Genomic DNA, 16,107 nt, shown 5'->3' on the forward strand with positions numbered 1-16,107 from the left:
TTTGTTACATGTACATCAAAATATCAAAACACACAGTGAATGAAGCGTGTGGTTTAGATCAATGACCAACACAGTCCAAATAAGTGCTGGGACAGCTGGCCAGTGTTGCCACGAACCAGGTATCAACACAGCACACCCACAACTTACTAACCCTGACTCACACGTCTTTGGAATGGGAGCACTCAGAGGAAACCCACGCAGTCACAGGGAGAACGTATACACTCCCGACAGACAGTGGAGGGAGTTCAACTGCCACCTTGCAGATAGCACTGTAAAGCGTAAATGCTAACCAGTACACCACCATGTCAGCCATTACACCACTGGTAGAGGACTTGGACTTGAGGAGAGTGCGGAAAGATTTAAGGGGGACCTGGGAGGGAACCTCAATGGAAGGAGCTGCCAGAGGAAGGGGTAGAACCAGGTACAATGACAGCATTTCAAAGACATTTGGATACATATAGGGACAGGAAAGGTTTAGAGGGATACAGGCAAATAGGACTAGTTTATATAGGGCACAGGAGATTCTGCAGATGATGGGAATCTTGAGAAACACATGCAAGATGCTGGAGAAATTCAGCCAGAAAGGCAGCATCCATGGAGGGGAATAGATAATCAGTGTTTCAGGCCGAGACACTTCATCGGGAGGGGGGCAGAACCCTGAATAAGGTGGGAGGAGGGGAAGGAACACCAGCTGGCATACTGGTTTAGATATACATCTTGGTCGGCGTGGATGAAAGATTTGGTGCCATGCTGTATAACCGTGTAACTCTATCTGTCTGAGATTGAAAAGCCAGCAAAGCCCTAGACACATACGATCCAACTGTGAGACCTGTTCACATCCTACAGCAAAGGCCAGCATGGACAGCGTGCACTGGGACTTACATCCACTGTGCTGAAGTGCTTAGAGATGTCAGTCGTGAAACCTGAGCAGTGATCTGGATTTGCCCAGCATCACAAAAATCAACAGCAAAAGCCACTCCATTGGCTCTTCACTCAACCCTGGAATATCTGGATATCAGGATGCTCTTCATTGGCCACACCTCAGCGTTCAGTACCGTCTCCCCCTCAAAACTAATCAGCAAGCTTCAAGACCCAGGCTTCAGCACCCCTTGTGCAACCGTGTCCTTCATTTCCTCGCTTGGAAACCCTAGTCAGTTCAGATTGGCAGCAACATCTCCTCCACAAGTATCTAATGTGTGGGAGGGGGATTTGGGGGTCGCTGTCACTGATCCGTTTTGCTCTGGTTTTTGTGCGGGGGGGGGATTTGCTTTTTTTTTTGCGGGGAGGTGGGACGTGGGGGTTGACTCTCGTGCTTCCTTTCTTTTTTTTCATGACTACTCGGAGAACTGAAGAATTTCAGAGTTGTATATTCTGGTAATAAAATGAACCTTTGAAGTCAGCTGGCTGGCAAAACCATCTGCTCCACCAGCACAGGTGCACCACAGGGCTGTGCTCGGCCCTGGCTCTCCTCGCTTTACACCTGTCACTGTGAAACTAAGCACTTCTCCAATGCCAGATTTAAATTTACTGATGACGCCGCTGTCACCGGCCGAACCAAAGGTGGTGATGAGCAGTATATCGCAGTGAGATTGGCAACATGGCCGAGTGGTGCCACAACAACAACCTCTCACTCGGAGTTACCAAGACCAAGGAGATGGTTATTGCCTTCAGGAGGAGGAAATCGGAGGTCCACGAGCCAGTCGTCATCAGGGGATCAGAGGTAGAGAGGGTCAGCAACTTTAAATTCCTCAGTGTTATCATTCCAGAGGACTTGTCCTGGGTCCAACACGCAAGTGTCATTACAAAGAGAGCGCGGCATCACCCCTACTTTCTTAGAAGTTTGTGAAGATTTGGAGTAAACACAAAATACTTTGCAGAAGCTGGTGTCAAAGCAACACACACAACACGCTAGAGGAACTCAGCAGGTCGGGCAGTGTCCGTGGAAACGATCAGTCAACGTTTCGGGCCGGAACCCTTCGTCAGACTCAGTCTTGACAAAGGGTTCCTGCCTGAAACGTTGACTGATCGTTTCCACAGATGCTGCCTGACCTACTGAGTTCCTCCAGCGTGTTGTGAGTGAAGATTTGCCGTGCTATCTAAAACTTTGACAAACTTCTATAGCTGTGTGGCGGTGAGTATATTGGCAGGTTGCATCATGTCCTGGGATGGAATCAACTACACCTTTGAACGGAAAAGCTTACAGAAGCAATGGATACCAGCCAATCCATCACAGGTAAAGCTCTCCCCACCATTAAGAATATCTACATGCAGTGCTGTCACAGCAAAGCAACATCCATCATCAGGGATTCCCACCATCCAACCACCCAGGCCATCCTCTCTTCTCACTGCTGCCATCAGGAAGAAAGTACAGGAGCCTCAGGACCCACAACACCAGGTTCTGGAACAGTTATTACCCCTCAACCATCAGGTTCTTGAACCAGTGAGCATAACTTCACTTAATTTCACTTACCCCATCACTGAACTGTCCCCAATACCTATGACTCACTTTCAATGACTCTTCAGATGGAATATAAGGTGTTGCTCCTCCTCCTGCCTCATTTCAGCAGTAGAGGAATCTGTGGAATGGGAATGTTGGAATGGGAATGGGAAGTGGAATTAAAATGGGTGGCCACTGGGAGCTCTTGCTTGTCCTGGCGGATGGAGTGTAGGTGCTTGGTGAAGCAGTCTCCCAACCTACGTCGGGTCTCACCGATATACAGGAGGCCACACCGGGAGCACTGGACACAGTAGGTGACCCCAACAGACTCACAAGTGAAGAGTCGCCTCACCTGAAAGGACTGTTCAGGACCCTGAATGGTAGTAAGGGAGCAGGTATAGGGGCAGGTGTAGCACTTGTGCTGCTTGCAAGGATAAGTGACAGGAGGGAGATCAGTAGGGAGGAACAAATGGACAAGGGAGGATCGGAGGGATAGGTCCCTGCAAAAAGCAGAAAGTGGGGGAGGGGGGAGAGAGAAAGGGAAAGATGTGCTTGGAGGTGGGATCCTGTTGGAGATGGCAGAGGTTGCGGAGAATTGTGTGTGCTGGACATGGAGGCTGGTGGGGTGGTAAGGGACAACAAGAGGAACCCTATTCCTGGTAGGATGGTGGGAGGAGGGGGTGAGAACAGACGTACGTGAAATGGAAGAGATGCAGTTGAGGGCAGCATTGATGGTGGAGGAAGGGATGCCCCTTTCTTTGATGTAGGACAGCTTCGTCATTTTGGATTGAAAAGCCTCATTCTGAGAGCAGATGCAGTGGAGATGGAGGAATTGAGAGAAGGGGATGGTGTTTTTACAAGTAACAGGGTGGGAGGAGGTATAATCCAGGTAGCTATAAGCATCTGTGGGTTTGTACACACATCAATGGACAAGCTGCCTCCAGAGAGAGAGAGAGATTGAGAAAGGGGAGAGAGGAGATGTCAGAAATGGACCAGGTAAATTTGAGGGCAGGGTGGAAGTTGGAGGCAAAGTTGATGAAGTCAACAAGCTCACCGTTGGTGCAGGAAGCAGCACTAATGCAGTCATTGATGTCGTGTAGGAAGAGTTGGGGAGTGATACTGATGTCGGCTTGGAATGTAGACTGTTCCACGTAGCTGACAAAAAGGCAGGCATAGTTGGGACCCACGCGAGTGCCCGTGGCTACCTCTTTTGTTTGAAGGAAGTGTGAAGAGCCGAAGGAGAAATTATTTAGAATGGCAGAGTTCGTCCAGATGGAGGAGAGTGGTGGTGGAGGGGAACTGGTTAGGTCCGGGGTCCAGAAAGGAACGGAGAGCTTTGAGACTTTCCTGATGAGGGATGGAGGTGTATGAAGATTGAACATCCATAGTGAAAATAAGAAGATCGGGGCCAGGCAGCCACTCATTTGGAACAAGTCTTAAAGAACAAAAACTACTCAAGAAAATTGGTGGGATTCCCTTCATTTATTTGGGACAATATGCTGCTTAATTGGGACAGGAGACTGTTGTCGAATAGATTCCAGCTAGCATCTGTCGTGCACATTTGTGTGGCCGTTCCAAGATGCTACACTGTGTTTAGGGTGATCGGTTTTTAAATAGCATCAATTGTGTGTGTTTGTGTTCAAAAAGCAGTGATTTTTGTCACTGATAGTTGGTGAGAAATAAGCAGTAAGCAAATTCGGAAATAGTTGGCTCACTGCAGTTTCAAGCATTCGGGCTTGGAGATACCAGAAACGGGCGGGAGAGTAAATGAAACAATTTCACTGCTTCAACAAGTTGGGAACTACAAAGAATTTGAAGGTATCGACAATCTTCTCCAACGTTACAATGAAAAAGATTTGAAGGATGCAGTCGTTGTAGCATTGTACAAAGGCTGTCCATCATCTCCACTCGGTGTCTGCACTGATTTTGTTCATATTGTTCATATTCCTCTGTCTAACTCTATAACAGGAACTGTAGTACTATAACTAGTGTTCTAATTTACTGTGTATTTCATTTAAATACGTAATTTGTTACTCAGTTTGACTTTCTTATATCATTTTAACTATTTCTATGAAACTTCGGCTAATTGGGGCAGCCGCCTAATTGCGCCAAAATGTCCTTGTCTGGATGTGTCATGTCTACTGTGTTCAGTTTGTCAACCTGCTGAATGATATCAACATGTACTTCTTTTTTATTCAGATCACCAGTACTTTCAGTTTCTCTTAAGCCTCTTACACGACTTTAGTTATGTTTGTTCCGAAAGCTGGACAATAAACTTCCAACTCCAAACTACTTGGACCCGATTAAGAGTTTACACGTCATGGGTGTTGGGAAGTGGGGCGAGTGGCGCTCTGCGTACTGGGAGGTGTGGCGAGTGGCGCTCTGCGTGCTGGGAGGTGTGGCGAGTGGCGCTCTGCGTGCTGGGAGGTGTGGCGAGTGGCGCTCTGCGTGCTGGGAGGTGTGGCGAGTGGCGCTCTGCGTGCTGGGAGGTGTGGCGAGTGGCGCGCTGCGTGCTGGGAGGTGTGGCGAGTGGCACGCTGCGTGCTGGGAGGTGTGGCGAGTGGCGCGCTGCGTGCTGGGAGGTGTGGCGAGTGGCGCGCTGCGTGCTGGGAGGTGGGGCGTGTGGCGCGGAGCTTGCTGGGTGGTGGGGCGAGAGGCGCGCTGTGTGCCGGGAGGTTTGGCTGTGGTGGCGGGCGAGCGGTTGGTTGGTGATCGGTCGCCAGAATGGCGACGGGGAATGGGTCGCTCTCGGATTTCCCCGAGAGCTTCAGTAACTCCTTTTGTCCGAAATGCTCCGGCATGGAGTACGCGGCCGCTGCTAAGTGGGTCCGGCTGAATGTAGGCGGCACTCGATTCCTGAGCACCCGGCAAACCCTGTGCCGCGATCCCAAATCATTCCTGTACCGACTGTGTCAAGCCGACCCGGACCTGGACTCGGACAAGGTGCGGAGAAAGCGGGGCTGATCGGGGCAAGGATGGAGCGTACCGGTGGTAGGGGGCACCGGGACTGCGGAAGGGAGGTAGTAGGCTGTGGGAGCCCATGGGTGTGCTCGCAGAGTGGTGACGAGGTGTGTTGTGGAGAGGAGTTCGCCTATTAATGTGAGCGCTAAAAGCGGGGTTGCAAACTGTTGTAGTGTGGAAATGTAGTTGCCTGTTTATTTTACAGTCGGGGTATGAAGTATGATAAGGTGGTGAAGGTACTGGACACTGGGGCGAGGGGGTGATTAATGAGATAAAGCTGTCAGACAGTAATGAAGAAGGAATGGTCTGGTTGCTGAGCATTCTGATCGAAAGCTTGCTTAATCAATACTGGGCTGAATGCGAAATCTAAATTGCTTATTGAAGCACCTTTTGTCTTTAGTATAAATATTTACATTGCACATCTAATGTATTACTTTAGTGTGGCACACGTAGTCCTTTAATCTCTCGTTGACAGCTTTATTTCCAGACAATGTAGTAAATCTGAATTTTGTCAAATTATATTACAGTATAACTTAACGGAGTGCCAAGCTGTGGTCTTAAGAATGAACAACTTTCCACCCAAGAAGACTAGTTGAATTGGTGAATAGAGTACTCACTGGCGCCTTCAAGCTTCTGTTGGGGAGTGGTAGAAGATGAGAATTTTAGGACAATGCCTTTCAGGGAAAGTGAGAAGAGAATATGAGCCACAGGGAGGCTGAAAGGGACAACTGTGTCGAAAATGTGGAAGCTGGTTCTTAATATTCCCAAAGTTTCTATCCTAATATGACCTTTTTTTTAAGTTGGATACAGAAGGTATGCTTTACCTAGTGTGTCTAAAGCTTGTCGTAAAGTACCATTGTGAGTTGGCACTGTTTTAGATGAATGTGGTAAGTTGTCTGCAACTGTAGGATGCATACAGTATCGCTTAAGGCAATTTATTTTGAGATGAACAGGAAGGGAACTGGTTTTCTGAGTATGTTTTTGTACAGCAGAACCAAGTAACTACCTTGATGATAAGAGTATGTTTGAATCGGTAGGTTTAGACCAATAGTTCTCAGCCTGGGATCCAGGCTTTATAATGGGGGTCCATGGCATAAAAAGGTTTAGACAGCCATCTCTCTCAGCCCTTGACCATTGCTTAACCACACAAAAAATGTCAGTATCAGCCTCGCTAATGAATTGAGCTTGGATAAGGTGGAGTATTCCCTTCCATTTATCTGTTCGATAGTTTTGCAAAAGCTACAAGCTTGAGTTTTTTACTTGGCAAGTAGAAACCTGATATTTCACTACATTTGTTGCACAAAAGTAACGTAGCCATTAATTTTAGCACAATTCCCCTTTTATTGGTGGTATCTCTGCTGACAACATTGAGCACTGGTGAACACTGTATTAAAGGGCAGTGAGTTAGCTGAGGAGGCTGAATGTTGTCTGTCAGCCATTAGCTGCAGAAGTGCTGTAATGTGAAACAGAAAGAAACATTTATACTGGCAAGTGAAAGGTAGGACTGTGTGAAGCAGAATATTTTAACTGGGAAAGGGCACAGATGAGTTGGGCTTTCAGTAGCTGAGATGAAAGGTGGTTCTGGTGCTAGGCGAATCTTCCCAGTAATTGCTAATTCTGGTTCAGCTACTTTGCTTTGCTTCCCATTAACAGCTGCTGCTCTCAGGAGCCAGAAGGGAAACCTCAGCTAACTGAATCAGTTTTCACAGAGCTGAGCAGAGATCAGTAGAAATATCCTTGAGTTTAATGAATACAGGCAATCTTGTTGCAGTATAGACACCCTAAGCTCAGTACTGAAACACATAGCAATGCAGTAACACCGTATTTAGTTATCAGGGCTATTAGATGTGTTTGGAAAATATTAAGTGCCTTGAAACGGAAAATGTTCATATCTCAACCAGTTTAACCACCAGCTTGTGTTTTTCTTTGGTTTGAATTTTCCTTCTCAGATTCTTTCTGTTTTTCTCTCCAACAAATTGCGGACGGTAACTTGTAAAGAGCTGCTGCGTGAGTAAAGATTATGTGGTGTCCTAAAATTCGCGATTTCCAAGTCTTTGAACTCCAGTGGTGTACTGGTGCAGCTCTCCAGCTTTCTGAATAGTGAGCTTTCTAGGCTGTCATTACACAGCATGGGAACTCTTCCCTGGCACCCACCTCGGGAACAGCCTAAAATAAAGGAAGAGAAATCTGGCTAAGGATGTAACACATCCACTGACTGATGTTCTAATACTTCAGCTGGAAATACCGTGCCAATGAATGGCTTCGTTGGTGTCAAGGGGGGAATGTTAATGAGTATTTGGACTGAAAAATATTCCAAAGAAAGAATTGGCATAGTTTTGGAGTAGGTTCTAGCAATGACATGCAGTGGAGAAAACGCTCAGAAGTATCGGTTTAAGTTGTTGTGTGCTCTTAAAAGCTCATTATTTAAAAAGATTATCTGGCTGCTTATTGAATTGCTGGTTAGTGGAAGAGTTTTACACATCTTGTAGTACTTTCCTTCCAAGTCCAAGCAGTTGATAAGCAAGACTACAGGAAAGAAGCCTCTAATGTGTGTGCCAGATTAAGGGTGGGTGTCAAATAATTTTAAATTCTGTATTGGGCAGCATCAATTATGTGAGCGGTGGTATCTAACACTTGCCTCTCTCCACAGTGAATTTGGTTTGAACTTCCGCTGCTTTTCACAGTAGGTGGAATTTGATTAGTAATAGACTAAGTAAACTCAATTAAAACAAGGTAATGTGGAGAGCATTGGCTGCTATATTTACTTGGGTCAGGCAACACCCTGTGAAGAAAAGAGGTTTGGTATGTCAGTTGGCACCCTGCTCGTTGTTAAGTTCAGGCACTTCACCATAGCCGCAGATCTACTTGGGTGGTAGTTGTTTTGGTAAAGTTTCTATCCAGAAAATGGATACTATTGGAAGGAAACTGGCATGATCCTAGACAGGAAACTGGGGTACCGCGGCATCTCTCCCAGCCCAGTCAGTCTCTCCAGTACCTCCTCACAAATATCCGATGGCTGCTGTCTAACTTCCGAGAGCAGACCCACAATTGGCAAGTGACTCATAATTTTTGCTGTTGCCTCAGCAGCAGAGAGCTGGATTCAAACCTGACCTTGGATGGTACTCCTGTCACATAAGCAGGAGAGATCACCTGATGCTATGCAGTCAGGAGGGAGTTACCCTGGCACCCCTCAGCGTTGATACCGAATCTCATGAAATCTTTCGGTACCTGGTCAAATGCAAGTAAGGACATTTCCTTGTTACCATCAGCTATCTTCCCTCAGCTACTGAATGTTGAACAGCACTTGGAAGGAGCACTGCAAGTTGCAAGTGTACAGTGTATGTTGTGGGTGGAGGAGTGTAATGTCTGTGAGCAAATGGTCGTGGTTACGTAATCACTGAGTGAGCTGGTCGAGCTCTGAAGGGCACACAAGGTCTGCACGGGCAGTAAGCTAACTAATTTGACATCATCGTCACACATCTAACTGCGGCGGATGCATTGGCAGAAGTGACTACCACTCTGTCTTTGTGGAGGCAAGTTCCTAGTTTCAGGCTCAGAATGTTCGCCATTGTGGTTGGTTACTGTCAAAATAAATGAGATAATGGATTTGACGATTGAAAGCTGGGCATCGATGAGTTGCTAAGAATCATCATCAGCAGCGGAAATGTTTACTGCAGTAATCTAAAGTCCAGCAGATCCCTTACTTTATTGCAGTCAATGGTTCAATGAGGAGTGGACATGAACATATTAGGAGAGCAGCTGTGTGCGAAAGTGAGGTACCGATCTATTGAAGCTAGAACACAAGGCTACAAACAGCATATATAGTTAGAGCAAAATGACTTCGCAAACGATGGTTTCAGTCATACTTTAGATCATCATTTCTGTCTTCCTGCCAGTACCAGGCTAACGCTACAAGAATTCCTCAAGGTAGTGTCCTAGCTTCGGCTTTCTTCATCCATATTATCAATGAATTTGTTTCTGGTGTCGGAGTATTCACTCACGATTGAACAATTCCTTTTGCAAATCCTCAACAAATGAAGCCATCTGCACGTGGAGGTATGTTCACCTGAAAGACTGCAGTCTTATAAAGAAGGTGATTGCCACCTTTTCATCTAGTAAAGGCTGAAATTGGACCTTGTCATTGATGGCCATGCCAGGAAAATGAATAATGCAAAAACAAAATCTCTCCTTCCTTCCACTCTAACTATGATCCTTTATTATTATTAATTCCTTCCATTTTCCCACAACTTTAAGCCTGTAGTTTCTTTCACTTTCTCCAATTAGGATGGAAGGTCATCAGTCTCAATTAATCTGGTTCCTTATTCACAGTTGTTGAATATTTTCACCATATTTTCCCTTCTTTCATGAAAGTTTAAAGTAAATTTATTATCAAGGTGTACTCATGTCACTATATGCAACCCAGAGATTAATTTTCTCGTGGGCATACTCAATAAATACAATAACATAATAGATTCAATGAAAGACCACACCGACTGGGTGGACAGTCAATCTGCATTGAACAACAAACTGTACAGTTTCAAAAAGAAAGTGAGAGATAATAATAAATCATTATCGTCATTATGTAGACAATAATGGTTTCATGACAATGATGGTTTTTGACACACTTTTATATAGATGTGGTTTCCCATTGCCTTCTGGGTTGTTGACCCCCAACCATTATAAATACTCTTTCGAGATTGTCTGCCTGACATCAGTGTTTGCATAACCAGGATTTGTGACGTACATCTGCTGCTCATACGACCATCTACCACCAGCTCCCATGGCTTCATGTAATCCTGATTGGGTGGGCTAGGCAAGGACTACACCTTGCCCAAAGATGACCCGCAGGCTAGCGGAAGGAAGGAGATCCTTGCACCTCCTTTGGTAGAGGCGTAGCTCCACTCCACCATCCAAATAATAAATAACAAAGCAATAAAGAACATGAGATGAATCCTTGAAAGTGAGTCCATAGGTTGTGGGAACAGTTCAGTGATGAGGCAAGTGGAATTGAGTAAAGTTATTTCCTCTGGTTCAGGACCCTGATGGTAGAGGGGTAATAACTGTTCCTGAACCTGGTGGTGTGAGTCCTAAGGCTCCTGTACCTTCTCCCTGATGGCAACAGTGAAAAGAGAGCATGACCTGGGTGGTTGAGGTCCCTGCTTTCCTTCAACAACCCTCCGTGTAGATGCACTAAATGCTGGGGAGGACTTTACCTGTGATAGACTGGGCCATAGCCACTAGTTGTAGGATTTTCCGTCCAAGGGCATTGGTGTTTCCATACCGAGCTGTGCTGTGGTCAGTCAGTATACTGTCCACCATATATGTTTAGAAGTTTGTTAAAGTTTTAGATGTGATTCTTCGCAAACTCCTAAGGAAATAGAGGCACTGCTATGCTTTCTTCCTAATTGTATTTGCGTGTTGGGCTAATGTCAAGGAATTTAAAGTTGCTGATATTATCCACCTCTGAACCCCCGATGAAGACTAGCTCATGGATCTCTGGTTTCCTCCTCCTGAAGTCAATAATGTACTCCTTGGTCTTGCTGACATTGAGTAGGAGGTTGTTGTTGTGGCATCACTCAGTCAGATCTCCAGTCTCCCTCCTGTGTGCTGATTCTTCACCTTTGATTCTGCCTACGACAGCAGTGTCATCAGCGAACTAGAATATGGCATTGGAGCTGTGCTTAGCCACTCAGTCAGGAATGTAGAGTGTGCAGTGTGTTGGTATTAGCAGTAAGGCTACCACTGAGGGTCCAGCCATAATGGCATTGGTAAATGATCATCCTAAACCATGTATTGAAGGTGCATCAGATGCTGGTCAGTTGGGCATTTCACAGGTACAGCCGGGAATATTGAGGGAACCATGGTAGGATTTGCATGGCTCAGAGGGAAGTTTGCATTGGAGGGGCATACCAGTGTGTTTGCTGCATTTGTCCCAAGGCGGTAGAGTTTCAGCTTAAAGATAAACTCAGTCATCCAGAAATGAGCCCCCTATGTGTGCAGGAAGTAAACCATCAATGCATCATGTTGATCTGAAACTAGCTTGGTAGTGTACCACCTTGACTGCCCATTACTCTATTAAATCTCAGTGAAACACCGTTGGATGTCCATATAAACAGAACTACAATTATCGACTTTCAATTGTTATGCAGTTATAATCTTTGTTTAGGTATGAACAGAAGACATGTATGCAGCCTCCATCTGTTCATGGAAAATATCAGCTCTCCAGGTGTTGGTTAATCTGCTTTGCACACTGGAGAATTTGTATTGAGCTGCACCCAGCTGTTACCTAGTTCAGGCATTTTCTTCAGTGGGCTTGTTCTGTCTCTCAAGTAGGGTGCCTATTGAATAAATTAATTACTGCCAGCATTTGTGGAAATCAAACAGGATATGAAACTTTGCTCACGATGTATTTGAGAGACTACGGCGGTGCTGAAAGGAAAACTAAGATTCTATTCCTTTATCACAATTTATATGAGGTCTTGTATCAAAATATTGTTATACTTTAACGATCAAAATAAAAAAACTACAGTGGTATTAACTATAGGATGTGACTAATCAGGAAAAACAGATGGGAGCTAGAAGGACTGTGACAGATGGAGAGCATCGTAACCAGGCGAATGTAGACGGCCCGATTTTGGCATCTGAGTCCCAAGATAATTTGAACCAGTTTTCCCTCTCATATGTTAAGATTTTACATGAGGGTTGGTGTTTTATTTTTGGATGGGTGAATCCTTCAAAATGCATTTTGCTTAACCTCTCATCCAAATCACTGGTTTTCTGGTTTGCAAAGAGGAGTGTGTCAAAGTGTTTTATCATGTGAAAATGTAAAGAATGGAACACTGTGGTCACTGAAAGGCTGAGTTACCGGCAGCCATAATTCATTACCAGAACAAAGTAGTCTTTTTGCAGGCCTGCAGAGGTGTGTTCTAATTTTGTGGCTTACTTGAATCATTGTAGCACATGGCTTTAGTTCAGGCAGATAGATGTATTAAGGCATGATCCTCCAAGTGAACCAGACTGCAGATACAGACCGCATGACTGTGCTTCTGCCGTCAGTTGGCAATAATCGCATGGGAAGAGAGGATGGAGGGTGATGCTGGTAGGAAATGAGAACCACGGCTGGGCTATGAACAGGAATATTTTGTATCAACGGTAGGTGAGCTTGTTTGTGCAGCTAGCAGCCTACTGCGCAGATCTTTATGGTTTCCATTGTCAGGAAACAAGAATGTCTCTGGTTGAACAGTAAAATTGTAAGCTGCCCTGTAGAGGAAATGGTAAAACTGTAATAGCCACTTGTCTTCAGCAGTTTAAAAATGTATTGTATTCTCGTGAAGTCTGCATAAATGCAATACATAGCATATCAGCCATTGCTCCAGAAATCAGCGTTTTTCAGTGTTGCTGTTTAGGAATTTTCATCTCTTCATCCATCCAAACTACAGGGATTGAATATGCAGATGAAGCAAGCAAATTATATACACGGGGTCTGGGAACGTAACAAAAAGGAGGTCTTGCACACCTTGAGTGCGGTCTACAAAGGATATGTGTGCCTTGGAGGAGCATGGTGCACGTTGACAAATTGATTCCTGGATTAGAGTGTCCCCAGGAGAGGAAAATGAGTGAAAGGCTCTAATCCCTGGAGTTTAGCAGTATTAGAGGTATTCTCATTGAAACCCAGAGGATCTTGAGAGGGATTAGCAGAGTGATTCCTGAGAGTTTATTAGGAAGTCATGCAAACCAGCATCAAAATTAGTAATTGCCTTTTTATTTTTGAACAAGGCAAAATCCATGTGAATCATTGGAATTTTCTGCTCAAAGCCTGTAACTGCTTAATCATAAGATATATTTGGAACTAAGATCAATTGATTTTTGAAAGTTGAATAACCTAGCGATGGGATGGAAAAGCGGAACTGAGTCAAGATTATTTATGATATTGAATGGCAGAGTAGCTTCATGTAGCCCTGTGGTCTTAGTGTGGAAATGGAAAGGAATGCGCTCAGATTTTCATCTGGATATTTACTTTGTCTTACCTAGGGCCAGACACCAACAGATCTCTCCCCGGTAAAAAGAACACAAGATTCTGCACATGCTGAAAATTTATCCACTGTCGTGTCTGACTAAATTCCTTCTTCAGCCCTTTGCCTCTTCCACTTATCCTCTATTCACTCACTATTTCTTACTTCCTCACCTCTCCCCACCCACCCAATTCCCCCTCACCTGTTATCACTTATCATCTGCCAGCTTGTGTACCTCACCGTCTCCCTACTTATTCGGGCTTCTGTACCCCCTTCCTTTCCAGTCCTGGTGAATATCTTGACTTGAAATATGAACTCTTTATTCCTCGGCTTAGATACTGCCTGATTTGCTGAGTTCCTCCAGCATTGTGTGTGCGTGTGTGTGTGTGTGTGTGTGCGCGTGCGCGCTGTGCAATGCAATAAAGGTAGTGTCTCTATTTAAAATGCTAAGTTGCAGAAGTTCGTTCAGCTGTGAAGTCTCCGGGAAGAAAGATGTTTGTTTTTGTGCTTGAGCTTGTGCTGAATACTATATGAAAGTGGTGTGAGGAAAACTTGGGGCTACATGGATAGAGTAGAGGGAATCAGATCAGATCATACTTTCATCAGAGGACAGAACATTGCCAGTCTGGAGAAAGTATTTCTAACCTCAAATCTAAGCAATGTTGTTGGCAGCAGGTAATGAGGGGGTGAGCAGATAACTGTACTTGCAAGATACAAATTGATGTTATAGGTGTTGGAATTTTATCGGCAGATATTTGGCAAATGTTAAAGTGGATGAATGAAGCACGATCAACGTAGTTCGTGTTTCTCATGACATTTTAAACATTTGGTATTCACACTTTAGTTCCTGCTCTTGTCCTTTGCTTTTGGTTTTGAATTTTTCCTATAGCACTCTCACTTTTTGTTCTGTAAAACTTTCTGTTTGAGCATGTTGCTTTTTTGGTTTAGGGATATACCTTGCAGCTGAGCGCACTTCCCATCTAATTCATTGTCCACACCTTTCAGATCTCCTTACCAGAAGCATCGGAGGAATGATCTGTCTGCGTTATTGACACTGACAGAAACGTGCCGACGAGATTTACTGAAGTGGTCCTAGGAAGAGAAAGCTCAGTAACCTGGATACTCTAGAAAAGCTGGGATTGCTCTCGTTTGGAACAGAAAAGCTTGCAGGAAGCTTGTGGTTGAATTCAAGCTTGCTGATTTTTTTAAGTAAATGTCAACTGTTTTCTTGATGTCCTGCCCTGCTGGGCTTGTCTTCCTGCTCTTCATTTCACAACACATTTGTCTATGTTCTCATTTTCTAACTACTGCCGTTCACTCATTAAGCAACTTCAGCTGTTGTTTTCTACCGTGTTATGAAAAAGGGTCACCTCTCTGAAACATTAGCTCTGATTGTCTGTCTACTCACTGGTGTAGCTTGACCTGCTGCGTATTATCAGCACTTTCTGTTGTTATTTCACATTTCTAGCATTTGCTGTTTATTTTTCTCATGTTATTTTACTGGCTGATTGAAGCATCTGTTCAGGAGGACTGTTTTCATCCAATGAAGAAAGTTCTTGGTCAATGTTATTTCTTAATGAATCCTTTAAGTTACTTACAAAAGGACAGAAATAGAAATTTAAAAATCAAGATTTGTCTTGAACTCAGATATTCATTTAAACAATCTTTCTAAAGTAAAAGATGCTTCGTGTAATCTCTTGGCTTTCTGTGGTGGAGCTGGTTATGTATTGCACAGTACTTAACTACTTCACGAATTTATTTATTTATTCAGATACAGTGCAGAACAGACCCTTCTGGCCCTTTGAGCTGAGCTGCCCAGCGATCCCCCAATTTAAACCTAGCCTAATCACAGGTCAATTCACAATGACCAGTTAACTTACTAACTGGTATGTCTTTGGACTGAGGGAGGAATACAGTCACGGGGAGAACATACAAACTTACAGGCAGCGGTAGGAATTGAACCCAGGTCGCCTGTACTGTAAAGCGTTGTGCTAGCCACTATTCTACCATGCCACCCATGGTGTGGTGCTCAATTGTTCTTATAGTTTACCATCCAAGTAAGTATTAAATCCTTATTCTACTTAATCTACCTATTTCTCTGCATTGTTTCATGCACTCGTTTCTATGTACTCATGCATTTACTGCATTTGCTTCATGTCCTTCTCACCAGTAAAGGTTGTTGTGTAGTTCTGTAAGTTTGAAAGACGTATTGGGTACAAAGGAAATCAAGGAACGTGTGGAATAAGTGGGAAAATGTTGATCTGGTAAATCCATCAAGATACCTTTGGCTGATGGAACAATCTTAATGGGCTGTAAGGTTTGCACATCCTCCTCGTTAAATGTTTTGTATTGCTGGCTGTATACCATGCAGCATCTATCTTTTTAACCAGCCAAAGGTTTTAACACTTACATTTGTTTGCCCAGTCCTTCATTATTTCAACATTGATTTTGTGGCTCAGATTAAACATTGATCATTAATGTTATGCCGTTAAAAGGTTTCACCCGGTGTACAATAGGACCAAGTGCTGCAGACGCGACTTGGTATTTCTGAGATCCCAGGAAAAAAAGGCAAGCTAGTATTTGGAGAGAACAGTTGTAATGAGCTTTTCTTTGTTTGCCTGAAGGTATTGTACAAATCACAAAAGTTGTTTGGCTTTGGGATTTGACTGTTGCTATGAACAGTGACATAGTTGTTTT

General features: G+C 44.4%; 1 protein-coding gene across 1 annotated transcript in view; it reads left to right on the forward strand.

Annotated features, from left to right (window-relative positions):
* Positions 1–5,078: 5,078 nt before the first annotated feature.
* LOC140202920 (BTB/POZ domain-containing protein KCTD5-like) overlaps positions 5,079–16,107 on the forward strand; it is a 63,251-nt gene continuing 52,222 nt past the window's right edge. The window contains exon 1 of the mRNA XM_072268513.1: positions 5,079–5,380. Within this exon, the coding sequence (XP_072124614.1) occupies positions 5,162–5,380 (219 nt within the window). The 5' untranslated portion in view covers positions 5,079–5,161. The remainder of the gene's footprint in view (positions 5,381–16,107) is intronic.

The sequence above is a fragment of the Mobula birostris genome, chromosome 9 (assembly GCF_030028105.1).
Source record: "Mobula birostris isolate sMobBir1 chromosome 9, sMobBir1.hap1, whole genome shotgun sequence".
Taxonomy (NCBI): domain Eukaryota; kingdom Metazoa; phylum Chordata; class Chondrichthyes; order Myliobatiformes; family Myliobatidae; genus Mobula; species Mobula birostris.